We start from the raw sequence: 22,771 nt of genomic DNA on the forward strand, positions 1-22,771 counted from the left end.
CAACCAGACAAGAAGGGCCTTGGTCAAAGAAGTGACCAAGACCACACTGATCACCCAGACAAACTTCCATGGCTGAGACAGGAGACCCTGTCCAGAGGACACAAATCTCTGCAGCTCTGCACAGATTTATATTCTATGGAAAGTGTCTACACAGGATATTACACAAGTTGTGCTTTATTTTTGCTGAGCATATTATCTCAGTATCTGTATCATATGAAATCAAACCAGCAAATCCTTAAATTCAAATTTTTATCTTAGGCAACTTGCATTCAATTTGCACCTGTACAAAATATCAGTGTAGAAATTAGGATTCATGGCCACCTTCCTGCAGGTGGGACTACCACCCCTGTGAGGCGCTGTGCAGCTTGACAAATAAGTGAAACAAATGGTAGCCATTTAAGTCAGTATGGATCTTCAAAAATAAAAAAATAAATGTTTCTTTGATTTGTGGTATAATTAGTCAAACAAGCTGTTGCCATAAATTCTAACAGAACTTATCTAATACATTTTTGTTTAATTAGCAGATTTACAGTAAAACTATTTTCCATTATTTGTTTTTGATAAAGCAATTTCAAAAGACTCACTCTTCTATAAAAAAAACTAAATGTAAACATAAAAATGAAAATCCCAGCCTTTAAGTAAAAAATACCTTTATTTTCAGTAAAACAAAATACTCAAGGAATGAATATCAAATTTATATTACATGAAATGTATAGCACACATACAAAAATAAAAGTACTATTCAAATCAGATTTATATTTATGAAATTGAAAATGATCATTAAAAGATGCATAAATTCTATAAGCAGTAAAAGAGAATGTTTCATAGAAATATATTGACTGTTGTTGTCAAGAAAAATAATATTTATTTTTAAAATGATACTTCTGCAACATAGCAGGTTGACATCAAACACAAAAGAAAGAAAACCTATCACAGCAAGATTTTAAAAGGATATGCATCTTCTCTTTATATACTGAGGCATTACAAAATGCCACAAATTCATATTTGAACCAATAGCATTTGCTGTTTTCAATGCCTCTCTGTATAAATGTAAAAGTGGCACATTTAACAAACATTCCTTCATGCATTTTTTATTTTACTCTCCCTGTGTGGCCGGTTGAACAAGTTATTCTAAATATGAAAGGTTGGCAAAGTTTGTTTCCATACCAAAGAATGCATTATTCAGTTTATCACGGTTTTGTTCAGCCAGCATTGCCTGCATTATGCATTTCAGAACTTGGCAAATAAAACTACAGTACCTGTTTTCCACATGAATCTGGGAAGGGAACTTACCCAGCCCTACCCAAAACCACCCCATTCTTCTCATTTAAGAATATTTTCTGAAAAATTAGAATTCAATAATAAGCTGTATCTTAGCATTATTGCCAGTTTAGCTGTCTGAAAGTTTTTTTTGCTGACTTGCATGTTTTTAATTACACTTCCGGTTGTTTTTACAAATTGCCTGCTGGATGTAATTTTAGATGATTTATGAATATATAAATACAGATGCCTTCAGTATTCTATAGAAGGTTCCTTTACTGACAATTGTTTTTTTTATGTTTTATCAGAAACCCTCTTTAGACTAATTTCACACATTTCCAAGGCAATGGAGCTCTGAGCCAGATTTGGAAAGCTGGTCTTCATGATGATCAGCTGATCCAGAATCACTCCTATTCCCTCCCAGTACACCAACAGGACCTTCGCCATTGGTTTGAGAGCCGCTCTTTAGCGATTGGCTTCGGCCACTGGTACTCGCGCTGGATATTCTCCGTCTCTGCTTGTGAATACCATCTCCTAAGGCCGATGAGCTCAGGGCAGATGGATGATCAGCAGTGCTCTGTTGTTTTCCGGGTTCTTCTCTATCCTTTGCCCCATTCCTCAGGGATTGCCTGCTACTCCTCCCACTTTCACTTGGATGTTTGAAGTGTGCTTCCTCAGCTCGACTTTCTTGAAAGAACTGTGGTTTCTGGAGCTCTGTCTGTGTTGAAAACACACCATGAACTGGACCACATGACATTACCCTGATAAGACACAGTCTGTATTTCTAGTCCCGATCTACGAAAACCCCACAAAGCTTAAAAAAGGCCTTGCTATCTTACAGAATAGCATTTCCTTAATTGCAATGTATTACGACACACATAATAACATAGTAGCATGATGGGCATTTAATTTTAAAATTTAAATGAAGAACCACCACACAAAAAAGCCAGTGACTACTATACATAAGATGACAAAGGCAGCTTTTCATAATGTATCAAACCTTTTCCTCAAAACATTAATCTTAAAAACGCTGGTTAAAAAAATTATACAGTACATATGGTAAATTAGTGACTCAATAATTGCACTTGAAGGCCATGTGACTGACTGGCCAAGAAGACAGACTCAGCAGCCTTTGTTAACAGCGATCTTGTTTTCCAGACACCTTAATTAATTTTAATTGGACAAAATCTCATTATATTAGCATACAGTATAGTAGTCCTTCAAGACTCAATGGTCATTTTTGCAGAGCTCACAATATTTGCATGCTCATTAACCAGGAAAATATACAGAACTAGAACTATAGACTAGCAATGTATTCCATCAGTTTACTGGCTTAAAATTTTACTTACAAATGTTTTACATGCTAATCCTTGAACACTATATTAATTAAAACAAGATTCACTAAATTCTCCATGATTTCACAGACTGAAAATGAATCAAAGCAAATCAATTTCTTGTAACAATTTGTGCATCATCAAACATAGTGCTCTTTAGGTACTACCACTTAATTGATATCATCAGATGTCAGAAAGTATCTTATGATTCCACTTTGAAACAGTTCATGTGCATGGCATCTGACAGTTTAAAAAATGTTTAAGGGTTGACACGTGACAGTCTCATGAATAGATGCCTACTCTTTAGATGATGCACTCCAAAGCATAATTACATCATTATTTTTTTTTAAGTATTTCAACAGAAAAATATATACAGTATAAATGTATTTCACAAAATCAGTGATAACTGTCAACAATCTCTTCTTCGATATTCTTCATATTTCAATAAATATCACCATTCTATTTTCTCAAATTTTACAGTTTAGGTAAACTTTTGGAACCAAAGGTAAACCTTAAATTATGAAAGATTCTGTATTATTATGTCAAACAACCATACCACTCCACACTCAGTTTTACTGATTTAATTATAAGCTTCACCTACCTGTATTCCTGAAGGCATTTCATCTCTCTTGTGTTCAGTCTCCTCACTGCCTCCTTTTTTACATGTACCAACAGTAGAAGAAAGCTGAGGGACTCCCAGTGGTCCAAAATCAGACTGGTCAATTCCTGCCATAGAAGCAAGCTGTCCTAGACTACAAAAAATATATATATTTAAGAATTGATATTATATATAATTTTAAATAATTGTACTTATTGGCTCATAGTAGTTCACTGGACAATACAAATATTACAACATGTTCTTTAAGAAGCTCACAATATAATATAATACACAACAAAGTAAAAAGAAAGTAAAAAAACTAAATGCAAAGTAAACTCACCAAGTGAAACCAAGAGTAAAGCTAAATTATTATTACATGTTGGGGTTATATTAATTATACCAATATGGATTGTGTAATAATTAATAATAAAATAACCACCCACCACTCAGTACCAATTAGTAAATTCAATACAGACCAGTAAACATTGAGGGCACACAGAGGGCTAACTCAAGTCTACCGTATCTGAAGAGCTATGCAGTTTGCAGAGCCCCAGGGCAGGGTAGGAATGTTGTTTCTGCAACTAATTGTCCTCTGCAACTAACCACCAATGGGAAGTCTGTTGATTAAGATACATGGGCCTTTGGATAGCCTAAAATGACAACTATGATGAGGTTTAAAAGAAAACCTGGTGTTAACTACCCCTAGCCATCTATGCTGAGTCTCTTCACTTTGAGGCATGACATACAGTTAGGCAGAGTGGAAGATGCCCAAACAAGGCCAAGAAACAGCAAGCCAAGAGATGAATGGCTTGTCCAGGAAAAGTAATATCTCCCGATTCGGATTTGGACCATTCCCATGCAATAAATCCTTAAATTATATGAAGCCCACTCAGCCAGTGCCTTATACAGGAGCAGGGCAACCCTAGAATTCAAACCTAAATTTCACCGTTTTTGGGCGTGCTGAGTACTTTTAGATCACACAAGTCCTAGAATTCTAGACTCAGTCAAGTCTATTTTGGACTGAATAAAAAACCAAAAAAGGCTATACAGCAATCATACAGGATGACATTAAGATGTCAATATTTCAGCAACAGAAAGGCAAAGCAAAGGTCTCAACTGAGCAATGTTATGCAGATGGGAAAACAAAATCCTCTTACCAGCAAGATACCTGTAAACTGCAGACAGCATACAGTAGTATCTTATATGACATGCTGTAAAGCCGTTCTCAGGAGACACAGCTTGGTGTGTTTTTATAGCCAGGTGAATCGTGTACTAAAAGATCCATTAAAATACACTTTGAATCCATGTAAAAGCACCAGCACACTACACCAAGGCTTTTTGTACACATTATTAAAAAGACCAAGATGAGGACTATTAGTAAGAAATTGCTGCAATTTACTTTAAGATTTCTATATCACAGCAATAGACAAGGGTTAATCAATTTATGGCCCTTCCAATCTGCTCTTTAAAATGCTACATGTATCCTACCAATTAATAATTATTAATAATCTAAATTTCAAGAAATATAAAAGGTGAATGTTGAATGTGTTCAACATAATATTAAGTACCTAATTTATAATTAGGTATTTCAAAAAATAATCCCGTCATATTGTAAAGTTTTAAATTTAGAAAACAATATTCATGCTGTATAGACTGTTCAGTAGATTAGCAAGCAACTGAACAATAAGTGGTTTTAATCAAGGTTTAAGTAATTTATATAAAGTATATAAGATTATTAAGCCACAATAGTAAAAGGAAAAGCAAACCATTCTATGGAACTACATATATCATCTGGCTGCCATCCCCTAGTACGTATCAAGTGACATATAAATGTAGGAGTTTTGCTCTAGACAAGCCTTTTCATATTTATGTTATTCTATAAATTATTTTGAAATTTATCTGCCAATTTCATTTTGAAATTACTTTTCCCATTAATTGCAAATGCTCTTCCTGGCACTGTTCAGTGATGTGAGAAAAACTTAGCAGTCTGAGCACTAATCCATGCACTTAGAGAAGAAATTCTAATGAGCACTCACTATGACAAGCAATAAAGACTGTCCAGAACGACTATTTAGGGTGTCAAAGATTAAATGTTTTGGCTGATTGCCGGTAGTCACTTCAGAAAACAAAGGATTAAGCTGTCCTGGCCTTAATATGCAAAACATGTCCGTCTTTCAACATGCTCTAAATAACTGTGAATCTAGGTCATGAGAGAAAGAAAAACAGTTTACACTCTGAAACACCCTTTTATGCAGTTAATGGCTAACCCCATCAAAATACATTGAATGTAAAATATATTTCTGGAATAATGCTGGAAAAATGTTTGAACTTAAATTTATAATGAAACACAAAATAGTAATATACTATTTTAAACAAGGTAGCTCATGCAAACATGTCCCCAAGTATTCACAAGAAAAAGAAATATTATTTAGGCAGTGAAATACAACTACTGGTGATAACTGAAATTCAAAGACTGAAAAGGCTAAAGTTGTGACATAGAAGCCAAGGATACAACCCAGAAATCATGCTCTTTAAAAACGTTAAAAGGAGGATGCTATTTGGCAGCTGAAATATGATGCCACTGAAAGCACACCCCTCCAAAGCAACAGGGTGGACTCCAAGAAGACTGTTGTTGGAGTACTCAGAGAGCACCTCAGAGCTTCAGAGTGTACTGTACATTTCAAAATGCCTGAAAACATAATATCTCTATCTGTGTGGGGGACGTTTTATATATAATTTTGCAATGTACATACTCCTTTCTTATGTAATAAATTAAGGTACATCCACTTTATTAAGTAAATAATATATACATGTATTTCAATTATTATTAATGGTACCAAACTAGATTAAAAGGAAGTTCCTATTTTTCTCTCATGATGCCACATTTCTACATTTTACCAGTTGTTAAAACCAGAGAAAAATATACAGTACAGTAGTTACACACAGTACATTTCTTAATAGAATACATAATATTAACACCAGACAGATAGAAGACCCTATCACATTTAAATCAGAAGAAACATCATTGAATTGATGAATACGTAGCATGTTTCAAGGCAGGAATAGATGTAACATGTAACTATAAGCATAAGAAATATTGTTCACCAACTGGCACCTTGAATTTCAATCATACTTTGCTTGCCAAAACTTTGATGTGATCCTGTTGTATTGGTGAGTATCATTATAAAGATGATAAAATGCTTTACATACAAAATTCTTACCCCGCATCTTTTAGAAGATCCAAAAAAGCATGAAATTTTTGAAAGGATGTTTCAATGCTCTCTAACACAGCTTCATCTTCAAGTACACTAGATGTTATTGATTGACTGTGGAGGGCCTCAGACAGAGAAAGGTTCATATTTCTTAATCGCGTGTTTTCAACTTCTAGCTGCAAGATACAAAACAAGAAGAATGAAACATCCTTCCAGAGTACTTCAAAATGCTCAGTTAAATGAAAACATACGTATACAAATAAAAACATTTAATTGAATTTTCAATAATAAATAATTTAATGAAAACAAAAAAAAAATAAAGATTCTGCATAATATACAGATAACAACAGTCAGGATCAAGCTGATCACCTGAAAGTTATCAATTACCCTTCGGTTTAAAATCTGTTCTAGTGCCATTAATTTGTTCTCCGCAATCAACAAAAAATGGTCCATTTTAATTTTTGTTGCATAGCAAGAGATCTGTAACGAGATCTAACGAGAAAAGCAGTTCAGCCCATTAAGTTCAGAGTTTGGGATGTATCGTTAGCTGATGGGAAATGCCAACCACCAGAATAGTACTGGCTAGGAGACTATACAGAGATTGAGATTATAATGATACCCATCACAGTGATACTAAGGCTACCTAAAGTACATGGACCACTGTATAACCAATGAGCATTCAGACCACCACTTATTTCAACACTAAACAATAAAGAGAGCTGCAAAGTGATGATATAGTAGGCTGCATACACTGAACTTCAACCTTTCAGTGGAACATATGAATATGTGGAGTCCTGTGTTTAACATACTCAGATTGCAAGTTAATAGAATAGGTGAATAGCCAGGTCTGTACATCAGATGTCTGAGAATCAATTATCTCACTTTCTTCTAAAAAGCTGCACCATGTGTACAGTTTCTATCATATACAGTCTAGATATCAAGCACTTCGAACCTTCTCCTTCAAAGACAGAAACTTACAAAGTAACTGAAATCTAAAGGGATGCAGTTTAAATTTAGAAAAAGCATATGTTCTTCTATTTGTGGAAAATTGTGGAATTCAAATGGCAAAAGAAACCTCACTTTGTTATATTATTTGGCATACAGAGAGTGATTCCAGCTGGATAAGGCCTTTTGTTTTATGTGAACAGCTTAGTTCTCCTCGTCTTTATGACACTATTGGGATGTTTATCATTGAAATAAGCAGAGTTCCCGAGTCTTGGTTTTGTATGAGGCTGGGCCAAGGTACTCATGACTGCTGTAAATAATCTTTGTGTTTTGTTTTTTTGTAAATGAAGGCATGTATGCATCTTTTAAGATGCTGCTTGTTCTTTTACCCTGAAACTACGCTATGCAAAAAAAACTACATAACCACAGCTGACATTATTCTGCTACAAGGCAGCAATGCTAGCCACTGCACAAACCCTAATGTATATTATCTATTATATTATAAATTACATATACAGTATATGACTTCAATTGAATTCCTAAAACATTTTGAAAAAGGAGCAAAAAATTGTATTGCTGACACTAAGGACTGCATTGCCATCTACCATTAAGCATTACTTTGTGCAGAATTAGAGAGCATACAGATTCGTACAGGTACCTCAACCAACCGAGCATCTAGCTTGGCTCTTGCCCTCTTTTCCTCCTTTAGCCTGAGCAAGCACTCTTCCAAATCCACCTTCACATAAAATAGAAACAATGGGTTATTTCAGGGATACATTTTTCATTTCGTCATTTGGTTGATGAATTAAAGAAGTAAAATTAATAACTTAATTGTGTATGTACAGTAGCTAAGATACATGCCATCTGATTCCACATGGATCCAGAAATTGTTTTACAGAAATGCAAAAGAAAAAGGATTGCAGTGACAGATTGTCACCTAACTTTTATTTACTTTTTAATACTTGATATGTAGTGCATCAGTAAATACTAAGTGAAAGAAATGGTCAAATTAAAAATCATCCATGAATAAATATTGAAGGATTTTTTACTATACTTCTATTCCTGCGAATATTAGAAACATGATCAAATTAAAACTACAATACTAAATACCTGAAGCTTAATCCTGGTACATTTTGTATTCATGAAATGTTGCAGAAATTCAGTTGATAACCCTGCAGTACTACTTTGACAGTATGTTCTCAACCTGTTTTCTTATGTTTGAAGGCCAGAGGCAAAAGATTTTCAGGAAAAAAAAATCAATTCTGGTTAATTCTTAGAAACGGACTTAATATTCAGAAGTATTTCACAAACATACTTACAGCTTGCCTTAAAAGTAATTAAGTTACTATTGAATTTATGGAAAGCTTTTTTAAAGACTAATTTATGGTCTCTTCATGGTTACAGTTCAAAATCACAAAATATACTTTTAACAATAAACAAACATCTGCTGAAAATCAAGACCTAGATGACTAGATTTTACAGTTACAGTACTTATATTTCTTTTTAGTTTTTTTTCCTGAAAGGAACTGATCTGTTTACACACAGTAAATGTTTTCAACCCTTACAAAACACTTTGCCATGGTTCTCTTGGAGAAAAACTTTATACCTGTAATCGCTTGTATTGCCGGACTGTGATTTTCTCTGGAGTGCTGGGCACTTGCTGACTGAGTGTAGAACAGCTAGGCTCTTCAGATTCAGACTCACTTTCTACCGTGACCTTTATAGGACTTCCACCCTGAAAGCACAGATCAGGAAAATGTCAGTAAAGAACTTAGAACTTGCTTGATTTAGCTTTTATTACATTTTTGAGTATATGACAATTATAAAATACCAAAGTCAATGACCACAGAGCAAAGAGCTGTGGTCTGTCTTTATTCAGACAGCTGGTTAGACTAAAGACCCTATTATCATAACATTGTACACAAAAGTGTGACAGACCAAGGAGAACACACTCCCAAACTCATCCATAAAATAACCAGCAGTTCTGCAAAAGAAGCATGAAAAGCAAAAAAAAAACTAAATGAATAGTCAACTTAACACAGCAGGCTATTTAACCAGAAAATATAAAAAATAATTCAGTTCCAAAGTAAAATGTTCTGGATGAACACAGATTTAATCGAGTAATTATGTTTTGGTTGAATGTATCTCATGATAGATAACTTCTTAATACAGGACAAATCAGTTGTCAGTTTATTAAATTAGTTGTCACTTTATCAGTCGCAATCAGACAACTTGACAGAGTGTTTGTGATAAGATGTGCTGTGTGTCCAGGGCCGTACAGGGTGAACAGGTGACAGACAGCTCAGTTGGCTCTGCCTCACTGCTCTTCAATCACACACTTAAATAAATCAATACAATTAATTTATTTACATAATAGCTTTTTTATATTGTATAAAATATTAAATAAAATACATAAAACCACAAAGTTAGCCACTGTTTGAAAAAAACAAATGAAAATTAAAGCAAAGACTTGTAACATAAATCTGTTATATATTTCTTTAAAAAAAAACTGTCAACCTTAACATTAAATAAAATATTTTAAAAATAAACTGTTTTTAAATGGCACATTGCAGCTGCAGGTTCAGATGCCTATCTATGGTCACATGACATGAATGTTATTCCACTTTTTAGACATACAGTATTCTCTGTGGTTACCAAAAGCTTTATGGAAGCAAAATCTTTTTAATTACATTTTATGTCAACTTCATGCAACAATTGACAGTGTCCTCATATGAATAAGTGTCAAATCTATTTTATGATGCGTTTTCTCTTTCAACTTGGAAAATGTGGAGCTCAAAATAGCACTCCTTGCCTTGGTCCCGACTACTGCCACCTAGGGCTTGCCTGGTGTACTTGAAATGTGACGTACAGTACTTCACAAACAAGAGTTTAGCTAAATTCTTCCCCAGGAGTCTAGGCAACATTTTAAATTATCCTAGTTATGAGTTTGCAATGTGGTACATGATGTTTTGTTTGTGGGGTGACAGTACAGGACAACAAACAATCCTTCTGTGTCCGTGTTATAGCTTGCCTGCACTGATATAAATGCTATTTTTCTATTTGTCTCCTTCTGGCCTGTTACTGTACAAACTTAATATGCACTAGGGTCTCAATATTTGCGATGTTTCAATGCAGAGAACCTTTGTGAATAGCTAAATTTGCATATATCAGAAATAAATTAAAAAATGATTGAAGCAGCTCAGGGAAGAAAATATAGATGTTAAGGCCTGTCAAAGGTGTTTGCTTCTACATTACACAACAAAAATGAAAGGCTAATATTTATACATATTAATTATGTAAATGCAACATGTGGAAGTGTGCAATCTCATTGCACTATATTCACTTCTAAATTAGTTACTTGTGTAGTTCATGCCTAATGTGGAAGCTTTCTACATCAAGAGTACAGCAAAGCTTACCTGAGTTAGATGGTCTATGAGCACATTTTCTTGATGCAAACCCCGAGGGAAACCCCTGAAAAATTGAAAACGCTTTATACTTAGGACTGTTTTACGAGACTGTCAGACGTCCACACGACAAAATATTTTATGAAAAACACGAGTACAGATCTCATGTGAATAAATCTTCATAATGCTTAAAACAAACTGATTTTAAGTGCAATGTAAGTGATTTCAAAATTGTGTGGTTACATGAAAACCATCAACAGGTCTCGGGACTGATGAGAAATTCCTAAGAAATACCTAGGCAACAGTACCACACTTAAATTCATTGGTCTTATTCTGTCTTATTTTGTTGTGCTGTACTTTAAGGGAGATGTGCATAGGCATTTACTAATGTAATGTTCCATAAATGTTTTTCTTGCTACATAGCCAAGGCTGTCCAGAATCCTAAGAAAATAAAATACACGTATGGATGTCATTAGAAATAATCCATGTCAAAAGTTTATTCCATGCTGAAAGAAAAGAAACACACCTTTTCGGCTGTGGAGCCTTTTTCTTTTCCAAAGGAAAGAGTGTGGAGGCACCAGAAGAAGGCTCCACAGGCGAAAAGTTGTGTCTCTTTTCTTTTCAGCATGGAATAAACCTTTACTTGTTCCTTAAATTTATGAATTCAAATCTATTCACGGGGATTTTTTCTGGAAGTTGTACCCATGAGTTTGGTATAGACCAATAAGTTTTTTGGGTTGCGAACATGAAAGCACTGCTGGTTAGTGCATGGAAGCTAAGAGCTAAGGACAGTTGAGAAGAGAAATGCTATGATGAATGCTATATTATATAGTAGGTCACTGCTAGTTAACATTGTATGCCAGAGTATTCCTAGCATTGTTTATTTGGCCTTATTACTGCATTCCTAGTTTATTCTTATGACATCAGTCAGGACATTTTGTCTTGCATATTTTTATTTTCAAACTCACTGCAACTAGAACTCCACAAAACCAAATAACAGCTTTTATTATTCATTTATCTTTAACTGTCACTGGCACAGTGGAGTTTATGTGCTTATGTGTCTTAGAAAATAGTTTAGGCTGGTCATCCCTGGGACAGGATAAACTTTAAGAAAGTTCCTTAAACTGAAATAAAGTAGCATATAAACTATTATACATTTGCTAAGATTAATATTGATGTCTAATTCAGTGTGATAAGACTTCAAGATAAGGCAGTTATACATCTCCTGAGAGTTAAGCAGTTGTTTACTCAAGACAGTCTGCTATGACCATCAGAGAAGTTGCCAATTAACAGAGTTCAAATTAACTGTGGTAATTTACTTTTTTCAAAACCCCAAATCTTCGTTTAAAATGTCTGCCACAGTGGGACAGAAACAAATCTATTAAAATGTGTTAATTACGAGATAAAAACAAATGCCTTTTCAATAAGACTTTTTTTCAGTTTCAGGTTCTGAATCAGCAGGCTGTTATGACAATTTTAATTAAATTACATCTTCGCCTATTTCACACATTTTCTCTACACAATGCCTAATAATGAAAATGACAAGCTAAATATGTGCTAATACTGTTACTTTATTTTACATATGTGATATTTTCAGATGGTTAATGACAATTTATCATTGTTATTGTGTGAAAAAGTGTGAAATTAAACTTCACACCTGAAACAGCAATGGATTGTAAGCTTCTATTAAAGCTGTTTAAGTGACACGTGTTGGCATCAAACAAGGGGGCAATATCACCGAGAAACATTGAAACAAACAGACTGCCCTGTTTAAAGGGAATAAAACAGCTATTTGTAAAATTGTGAGCCATAAATTAGTATTTTATTAATTACCAGAAGATAAATGTTGATTGATGTACTTGTGAATATAAAAAAAAGATAATAATGAGTTGCTCCATGGTCATGATGAATATGATGAAAGTCACTTTTTCTTCCATAACTTGAAATAATGATGATAATAAAGTTTGGCTGCTCAGCATTCTGCAGTATATTATCTACAGTATGTACTACAGCACTGAGAAAAAAGTTGTGAACCCCAGAGATAAATCTGGTAACTTCCATCATTTTACCTTCTTTACCTTCTACTCATCATAATTACCTTCTTTAACCAAAACCAGTCATTATAGGGTGTATAGTAACCATGTATCCATGTCTCTTGAAACAAAACAATGTATGCATTAGACAAACAATGAGTAATTAAAAGGTACAGCAGAAAAAGCTAGTTTCAATAGCTCAACTAAGGGAATAATTAGAATTAGCTGTCATACCTGAATACAATTAAATGCTTACTTGCGTGTTATCCTCTCATGACAGATGACATAACATTGACATAGAAAATGACATAATAATTAGGTAGCTCTTAGGGACTACATTTGGAAGTTCCCACCTAATATAAAAATCAGAAATGTTGTGAGCTTGGTCTTTACCGCACAAGTGTGCGTAAACAAGACATGCCACGATCTAAGGAAATCTGAGGACCTCGGAAAATGTTATTGATGATCTGTAAAGGATTGAACCACCATTTCTAAAGATCTGGGGTTCCCCCAATCCACTGTCAGACAGTCTACTAATGGGGAAATTTGAAGACCACAGTCACTCTACCCAGGACAAGTTGCCCTACCAAAATCTCTCCATGAAGAAAACGAATAATCATCAGGTAAGTTACATGGAGTCCCAGAGTAACATCCAAGGAACTTCAGGTCACTCACATCTGGGCTAATATGAATGTTCATGACTCAACTATCAAAAAACGACTACATTAGAACAGTGTCCATGAAAGTACAGCAAGGAAAACAAACGCTGCTCGCCAAAGAACATAGAGATGATCAAAAGGGCTTCGGGAAAAAAAGATTTCTGGACCGATGAGCAATAGGTAGAACTTTTTGGCCTCAATGGGAAATGACCAAACACTCAAGAACCTCATCCCAAATGTCAAGCAAGGTAGTGGGAGTGTGATGATTTATGGCTGCTTTGCTTGCCATCACTCACATAACCATGAATTCTGAATTAGATCAGACAATTTAGGAGGAGAATAATAGGCCATCCATCTGTGACCTGAAGCTGAACTGAAAGTGGGTCTTGCAGGAAGACCATGATTGCAACATACAAGAATGACTGCAGAAGAAATTCCCTTTTTTACAATGATCTAGACAGTAGGATTCAAAGAATGTGACTACTCCAGTGATTTTTGTGACGTAGATAACTTTTTGTCATGCACTTAAACCTACGAGGATTCCTGGCCACTGAGCCGAAGAGTACTGGGGTAGGACCCCAAAAAACATTAAAGCCTTCAACTTCAAATGAAAAGAAAAATCTGTATGACATGGTTAATGATAGCAACAGTGTTAATTACAGTTTCAATTCTCTATAAAATCTCTTACCTCTGTCTACAGGCACGTGCTGCAGTTCGCCAAGGTGTATAGCCAATCGCCCCTGGAGGTAAAGGCTGTGGGACATAAGCAGTAACACAAGTAGTTCTCCCATTTGACGGTGGTCTCCGGGATCCTAAAATATACCAGTTGAGGTATGGTAAAAGTTTTTATATTGTGTTTCTATATTTTGTATCGTCTTCAAGTGTATCAAACGCTCATCATTTATCTTTAGGTTTAAGACTGGAATCACATCTTTTTTATTATATACGTATGCAAGTTGAAGTTTAAATGGCCAGCTACAAAAGAAAGATCAGACAGGTTCCACCAATCCACTCACCCAATGAGTCATTCATCTTTTGACATACTGCAAGTTTTACAGTGAGCTACAGGAGAATTACAAATACGCAGAGGAGAGGCACATTCTTTACTGAGGTCAGTGCAAGCCTGCAGACTTCAAGGAAGTCTAAGGGGTCGATCTGTGACTGAAAGAGTTGTGGTCGACTAATCCAAGCCTTACCGAGGCTTGTACCCAGCCAACTGTATACCAACAGCTAAGGAATCCTAGTCAGCCTGTGACATGGCCCAGGTTCAAACCTGTGATTTCTGTCATTGTGCTCAACCTGCACTCCGAGCAAGATTCTTTGCTGATTATCTTGTTAATTTACATAAAATGAAAAAGACTACAAAAACAATTTATAAGATCTAGTAAAAATCCACTGATCAAGAAAGGACTGGCAAAGACGACTACATTAAACCTCCAGGAAGCAATATAAAAATTTTACGAACAGACATATTAAGGGCCTCAATAATGTTATAAGTTAATGACACTGCTTAAATCAAGTCATCAGGAGGATGAAAAAGCTAGATAACTAGTAGATTAAATTACAACGACCACTCTAATATTAATATTTTTCTTACCACATCGTCTCCAAATAACTGATGCAAAGGTGGAAAATAATGCAAGAATAACATGAATGACTACATGATTTACCACGTGACAATACTGTTAAGATTTCATTTTCAAATGATTAAACTAAACAAAAAACTAATGGAGGAAACAAAGAAGAAGGATAAAAAAATCTAACCATAAAGGAAATAAACTTTTTAAAAATCATTTTGCTTCAATTCACAATGTCCCATGTCTTGGTTCACAATGACTGAGTCAAGAGATTCAATTAATATTAAATATCTGTTCTTTATCTACTAGAGTACCTGTCACTCTAATAGGTCACAGTACACTGAATTTCACTTATTGAACCCAGAAGAGAAAACACCAAATTAATACATGATATTCCTAAGGATCATTAATGTACCTATTCTGATAGTTGCCTTTCCTTTCACTCCATTTCCAAGCATTATGGTTCTTTTTTGTGGTTTCTGTCTCAGTGATTCCTTAGACGAGGGAGGTTGTATCCACTTGTACTACAACACAAAAAAATACATTCAATGTTAATAAAACAAGATTCATGGCACGCATTCCATCATCATTATAATAATCACAAATATAGATTTAGCAATTGTAAAGAATTTTTTAAAAAGACTGGTGATCTATCCATTTTCATTAGCATTAGATGAAAGTAAATAGGATTTTACAATCCTTTAGTATAAACATCACATTTTCACTTTTAAGTACATTTTTGACAATAACTGCTTCCTGGAGCCCCTTTAATCATAAGATGCAAGACAACAATAAAGGAAGAGGAAAGGAAATTTATGACCTGCATTTTTTTCTTTTGTTAATGTGAGCGATTTAATGGCATTGAAACAGATTTGAAACAACTTTAAGAAGGCTCCAAACCTAACAATCATGGCATACTTGAAGCTGTTTTCAAACAGGAATACCTTAACAATGTACACACAGGAGGACTCAAATAAGTTAAGGCACAGAATGCCAGAATATGAATAGAAGTCAATATGTTATAAACTGACAGACACATAATGGCTAAAGCATAGAATTACAGAAAAAAACTTAGAAGTTCATGCTGAATGGAGGTTTGATAAACAGGGGATTCAATTGTCATTTCTGCATCCATCTTATATTGATAAACTATTGTATATGTCTGCAGATTAAAAACTTGAAGAACCCATGTATTAACATTCTAATTGTTGCGTATATTTTTCTATATGTTTAAACAAGTACTTTGTCGTAGTTTTTCTTCTATCCAATTTACTCCTGTGGAATCACTGTAATATTTTCTTGTCCTTCCTTTATAAAATAAGTAAATGCTGATCCAGTACTTAAGTGGCATGTAATTTTGAAACTTGCACTCTCTATACACAGATGACAGATATCTATTGTATATAAAGTGATGTGGCCAAAGCATGTTAGGCAGCAATCATGAGTCCTGTGTTGGGACACCGCTGTTGTATAGCTTAGCAAGAAACTGTGGATCGCTCTCATTGTTTCAATAAAAACCAGCTGTATTAATAGGTACAAATGCAAGTCGCTTTGTTTAACAGCATATAAATCAGTAACATTTTATCCTGTATTATGGATTTAAAAGGATTTTTTGTTTTGTTTTTTGTACTAATATATATTACATATATAGAATATGTTCAATTAGGCAGCTGTGTCGGCATACGTAGGCTGCAAAGGAACAAGTAAAGGTCAGCCGAAGAAGGGTCCACAGCCAAAATGTTGTATTTCTTTTCTTCTGTTTTTACTTGTTCCTATAGAGAATATATTTGTTTGAAGATTTGTATGCAAACTTACCACATTATCTGTTCAGAAATAACAATAGGGTGGCAATTTAGCTAATAAGCTGTGGCAACACTCATTTTGTACATGGAATTGCAAATTGAATTCTAACCTGGTCTGAGGGACTCAGACACTACTTTCCAAATGCTCCCCTCTAGTGGAGAAAAACAAGTTCAACCTTTTTGAACACTTTTCCAAAGCTATGGACGGAAAACTACCTGCATCAAACACAGGTCAGCAATGAGTGAAGAGAGGGCACAGCTATGAATCAGAGTGAGTGGTACTTAGGTCTCCAACTTTAATAAAAATTAAACTGACAAAGGCTCCATATGAGTGATGCTTCACATTTTTTTCCTCAATTTCATATTTCATCCTACCACAAAATCTTGTCCACAGATTTCTCATCCATGGCTTTATTTTCCCAATCAATAGTTAGAGTAGATGATGAAATATATTGTCTTCATCATAAAGGTAAACATAAGGAGAGTTATGCTGCTTATGGTAGTTTTTGCCAATTAAATCAAAATTAGTCTGTCCAACATGACATGATACAAAGACACATTTAACAAATGGTAAATTGCTAAATAATTTCTAGAATGTGAAAGAAAAATGTAACAGGATTTTTAATCTAAACTTTAAACAAGTAATCCAGACTGTCCCTACAAAAAAAGGCATTCATTTTATATTGTTTACATCTTCTTCCTAAACAATTTGGTATCAGAATATAAAAACAAAACTTCAATTTTTCAAGAAAAAAAATCGAATTTCTTTGATGATAAACTTAATCTAAAGAGAACCTCACCTACCTCAGGACTGGTTCCATTAGCATTCACAAGTACTCTCTCAATAATCAACTTCACTAGAGCATTATCTGATGAAAGAAAACATTCATCAATAATGGCCATTACCAGGGTGTTCTGAAATTACCGCATTAAAAAAGGTCATACATAAAAACAACTGTATGTTAAACTTAGTAATATTTTTAAACAAAATCTGAGTTTAATCAAATTCTTTTTACTATTCCTTCCATAAAGGAACAGCCGCTTTTCATATTTGTAACAACAGGCCTCATTTCAATGAAAGGAATTAATGGAACTTACAGTGCTTGAGAAAATCCTCAGGAAAATTCATAGTTACTTTAATCTTTTATTATTACCATTTACAGTTTTTCTTCTTCACTAATTGTAGTTTCTCACTTAAAACTCAAGTCAACTGGGTCTCAGCTTAAAAAACATTCAAGCAGTTATTTTTTTAATTGATTCAACTGAGAATAAGCATATATAGCACACCGTAAAACTATTAACTACAGTGCAAAGTTTTTATATTTTGTTGGCAATTGAACTTGCAATCATGATACTTCCGAGTAAATGTTCTGGTCTGTGTAAGTTTTCTCAGAGATTGAATTTCAAGCCACAGCTCACATAGAGCTATAACGAATCAACCACAAAGATGGGGAAAAATTCATGAAGTGGAAGAGAGAGGCAGATGGTAGACATTGTCACTTTTATAGCTTCTTCACAGGTCTTGCTGACCTTTGAATTTGATTGTTACGATATAAAAAAGTATACATTACTTTTAACTCCATAAAAGATTAAATTATTAGTAAGGATTGAATACTTTTGCAAGACATTTTATATACTGTGCTGTAATAATAGCAAATAAACTAAAAGGAAACACTCACCTACAAGAGGATTTTTCCGAAGATCAAGAACAACTAAGGTTGAGTTGGAATGAAGCATATCCAGCAGTGCTTGGGCCCCAGCATTGGATATCCCACATTTCTGAAGGTCTAGAGCTGTAAAGTAACACTGCATGCTAGAGAAACCATCCACTGCACTTTCTCTTTGACAACATCTGTACAGTTATAATTTCTGACGACCCTGTTGAATTCATGAGTGGATTCCAATATTTTAAATTACATTTCAATCAAAAAACCTCAAGGTGTCTTATTTGAGTTGAAAGAGGGCTGTTTATACACAACATCCCCTACTATTAAGAGACGGACTATGGACACTTCATGGGTGTAGACTTCAAACACAAGGTTAAATACAAAAACAGATTAATTTTGACAAATAATAAGATATATCATCAGCAAACCATACAAAGGTATTTAAATGTATTTTATAGCTATTGCAGTTAAGTCTGATAGTGTTGGTTACTTGAATACATCTTACAAATACATACTACATGTAAAAGTTTTAAATATGACATCTAATACAATACTTCAATTCACATTGAAGGGCAACAAGCAGCTTCCAATTTGGGTAAATACTACTTTAAATTGAACAATCTACGAGCTGTTTCCCTTTTTGCATTGACGGCACTCATCACTATGACCTTTTTCATAGGTAACGCCAGGTGGGAAATTCTGCCCTCACAGTTAAAGTTGTGAGGTCACTGCACAAAGTGCTAGGGCCATTCGACATGTTCTAAGGCAGACAACAGCATGGCTGATCTCCCAGTTTGGCTGTTAATTAATTCAATTTGATGATATGCTATCAATTACATCTTATACTGAAATGTTGTCTCTTTTTTTCTAGGTCTGACCTTTATGCATTCAATAACCATGTGAAAATTTACAAAACCAACTGTAGTTCTCAGACATTCATTTCCAGAGTACGTTTTTTTATGTCTCCTATTTTGGATTTTCGAGCAACTGTCTTTTACCCAAGACACTACTCACAGAACACCATTCACATTTAGTGGGGCGGCCCCAGGTGCCACCTCAGTAATGATTTATAACTGGAAAACATGTATGTAAACACAGTACAAAGCTTATTTACTAACACCAACTTTTCTAGGGAGAAATATAGTTTCTATAGAAGACCACAATAAATATATTTTTATATTTAGAAATACTGATGTAAACATTTGGTTTATTTGACATAATTTAAAATTTTTAAAGCACCTCTCCCCAAAAGTTACGCTACATCTTTGAGAGAAAACTGATAAAATGTTGGCATTAAGATAAGCCATATTAAGATATGTAAAGGTTTTGCTCGTTTATTACGACGGTATTTTTACCTTTAAGCCACAGATCTTCTCCTAGAGCATCTGCAAACGCCGCAGACCCCCGATCCCCAATCAGAGTGTTGCAGCACAGGCTGATTCTTCGAAGGCCAGTCATACAATCTAGGTCAGGTCTCCTGTACCGGAGGCTCTCAGCCCAAGCCTCACTGTGCCGTCTGGTTGCCTGGTGCTTCGGAGATGTACGAGAGAATTTATTTTTTCTAAAGAATGTAAATGTGCATTTCACCAACAGTATTTCCAAAAAAACGAACAGCTCAACCAATAAGTACTGACAATAAAGGAGTTACAGGAAAAAAACAACATGTACCACACAAGCCCCTTCAAGCGTTACGTTTTCCTTGTTGTCGCTTTAGTTAGTGCTGTCAAAGATAAGAATTTCACACTTAATCGATCGCAGATATCAACATTCTACTTTCATAATGTACTATGAAACATTTATTCTCTGTGGGTTTTGTTTAACCTATTATCAGTGCTGCTACTAATGTGGCAAAAACAATCTTAATGAGGTTCAGTTGGGGAGCTGCATGTATTATTTTCATAGGAACGAGTAATGTTTATTTCTATTGTAAATTATGAGGAAAACCACAATGTTTGAGACGTTGAGCCTTTATCAGGGGTGAAGAAAGATAATTTATCCTGAAATTGTTTTTCTAAATTACTATTATTCACACACACAACTACAGTACTAGTGTGGGTTTTTTGCTAGACACTCAAATTTTAAAATTACCTACTTACATGTTTTCTTTTTTTTATTTTATGTAAATTTTCTTATTTAAATGTGAAATGTATAATATGTTAATTTAAAATGAGATCTTTATACATGATTATCTGCAATGACAAATTTAATTTTTATCTGAATTAGATTTAATTATTTCAACTATTTTTAGACTTCAATAAAAATATGGCCAATTATTATGTTTTTAATTACAGTAAATTATTCTTAATCTGTATTATACAGAGCATACATCATATAAATGAATGTTGCAGGTATTGCAGGTATTTCTCAAATACTCTCCTCCTCTTCACTATTCAAATATTAAGAACCATTAATGAGTACAGCATTACTGTGCTAATTAACAAATTGTGCCTATTTACTCAAAAACATCATATTAACCTCAGCACATCAATCACTCATTCCATTTTAATTTAAAGATTCAAAAGTGATCTAAAGTGTTTCTGCCTTTACAAAAGCTAAGATACTCGTTTTAAAAATGAAAACAAAATATAATCTTGCATATGCAGTTTGCTCACAATACCCGAATGACGTATTTTGCTTTCAGGAAATGTACTTTTAGATACTTTTAAACACCCTTTTTTCAAAAGTGTTTCTTATGCTTGACGTTCTGGTATGCAGGTAAGTGCAACAATGCCATTTTTGTAATTATTACCACATTTTCACTCAAATGTCTCTCAACAGCAAATTCAGAGACTGACATTTTTCCATGTTACAAATAATCAGGTAACAAAACTAAAATATTTCACCACAATATCTGCATTGCCAGAGAAGCTGTCAAATTCTTTTGTATTTCCTTGATAGGAACACGACTTTACGCAGAACATTCTCTTCCCGTTATGTTAGGAAGAAAACAAGTGTATTTTTCGGCATTTGCAAATTACCTTGATAATATTCGCCATGTGTTCTGCTCCTCGCCATGTCAGGTTACAGCCTGTAAAATTAACTGTCTTGATTGTAGAGGAGTTCTTCACACTCTGGCAGATTACTTTACAAAACAGGTGTAAATTCAAATGAGGACACAAGAGGAATAAACAAAACAGTTCATTCTCCAGAGATATATCTACTATTAAAATGTGACACAAAAAACACAAAAACAAAACTGCGTAATCCATAATGGCTTTATTTACCTTCCAGCCCTTCATCCGCTATAGGGCAGTATGCCAACGAAAGGTTCTCCAAAGACACAGTTTTTGCTAAACCCTAGAGACAATAAGCACAAAAGAAGCAATCAAGCTCACGTCACTTTCACCCATCATTTCTGAAATGACATAATCTAACTTTTACTTTACCTTCGTGAGAACAACTAAATCTCTTTCTCGCAATGGAAGCCCTTGCAGCTCCAGGGATTTAAGGGCTTGCGAAACACTCAGGCAATCTCGCACCGATTTGCACAATCGAAATGTCATATCCTTGGAACGGAAAGCTGGGATTCTTTTCCTGTAGGTTGATCTATATCTTTCTGATAAAAACATAAGTGCATTTAGTGTACTACTGAAAGGTTCCTATATACCAACTACTGCATTTTAAAGGCCATTTAAAGTAAGCTTTGGGTAGAAATTTTAGGAAACGTTAGTCATGCGGTCCTTATTACAAAGAGTTAGAATCTGGATTTTAATCCTCAATGATTTACATTTTTATTAATGTCCCATCCACTGTTTTAACTATCTGAATAAAGTGGCCATGATCAAGAGTAATATTCACACAAACACTACAAACCTCCTTCACTAAGACCTGGTTGATAATAGCTTCTAACTGCAACATGATGTAAATGTTTGTTGATAGCAAGAGCATTTAAAATGGGAGTCCAGTCAGCCAGCTTGATGCGATCTCCGTTGATATCGAGCACACCCTGGCATAGGTTTGCCCTGACAGCTGGCAGTGGAACCAAGTCCTGCAGAGCACAGGCATACTCATAATATGACTCAAAGTCTACAGCTCCTCGGCGCCGGATTTGGACAGTATCTATCATTGTGGACCTGAAAAAACAAAACAAAAATGATTCCACTAATGTTTCCTGTGAACAATTTCAAATCATTGCTGATGTACGTAGAATCCGTACTCCTTTTCTGGGAAGGTTAGTAGGGAATTATGACACAAACAATAACACGTCTACTATATTGTAGTTTAGTCTGTTTCATGTTTTTAAACAAATCAGGATCTCAGTCCAACAGCAAGTACCTGGT

General features: G+C 34.6%; 1 protein-coding gene across 1 annotated transcript; it reads right to left on the minus strand.

Annotated features, from left to right (window-relative positions):
- Window positions 1–851: 851 nt before the first annotated feature.
- cep78 (centrosomal protein 78) lies at window positions 852–22,638 on the minus strand. The gene is made up of 15 exons (XM_088912233.1): window positions 22,305–22,638; window positions 21,878–22,047; window positions 21,716–21,788; window positions 21,470–21,573; window positions 19,847–20,021; window positions 18,504–18,617; window positions 17,629–17,693; window positions 15,438–15,546; window positions 14,134–14,257; window positions 10,766–10,820; window positions 8,956–9,084; window positions 8,008–8,085; window positions 6,414–6,580; window positions 3,196–3,346; window positions 852–1,978 (listed from the first exon to the last, which is right to left on the minus strand). The coding sequence occupies exons 1-15, from the start codon at window positions 22,555–22,557 to the stop codon at window positions 1,589–1,591; spliced, it is 2,157 nt and encodes a 718-aa protein (XP_088768359.1). The 5' UTR covers window positions 22,558–22,638; the 3' UTR covers window positions 852–1,588.
- Window positions 22,639–22,771: the final 133 nt, after the last annotated feature.

Source organism: Atractosteus spatula, chromosome 3, assembly GCF_055471065.1.
Source record: "Atractosteus spatula isolate fAtrSpa1 chromosome 3, fAtrSpa1.hap1, whole genome shotgun sequence".
Classification (NCBI taxonomy): domain Eukaryota; kingdom Metazoa; phylum Chordata; class Actinopteri; order Semionotiformes; family Lepisosteidae; genus Atractosteus; species Atractosteus spatula.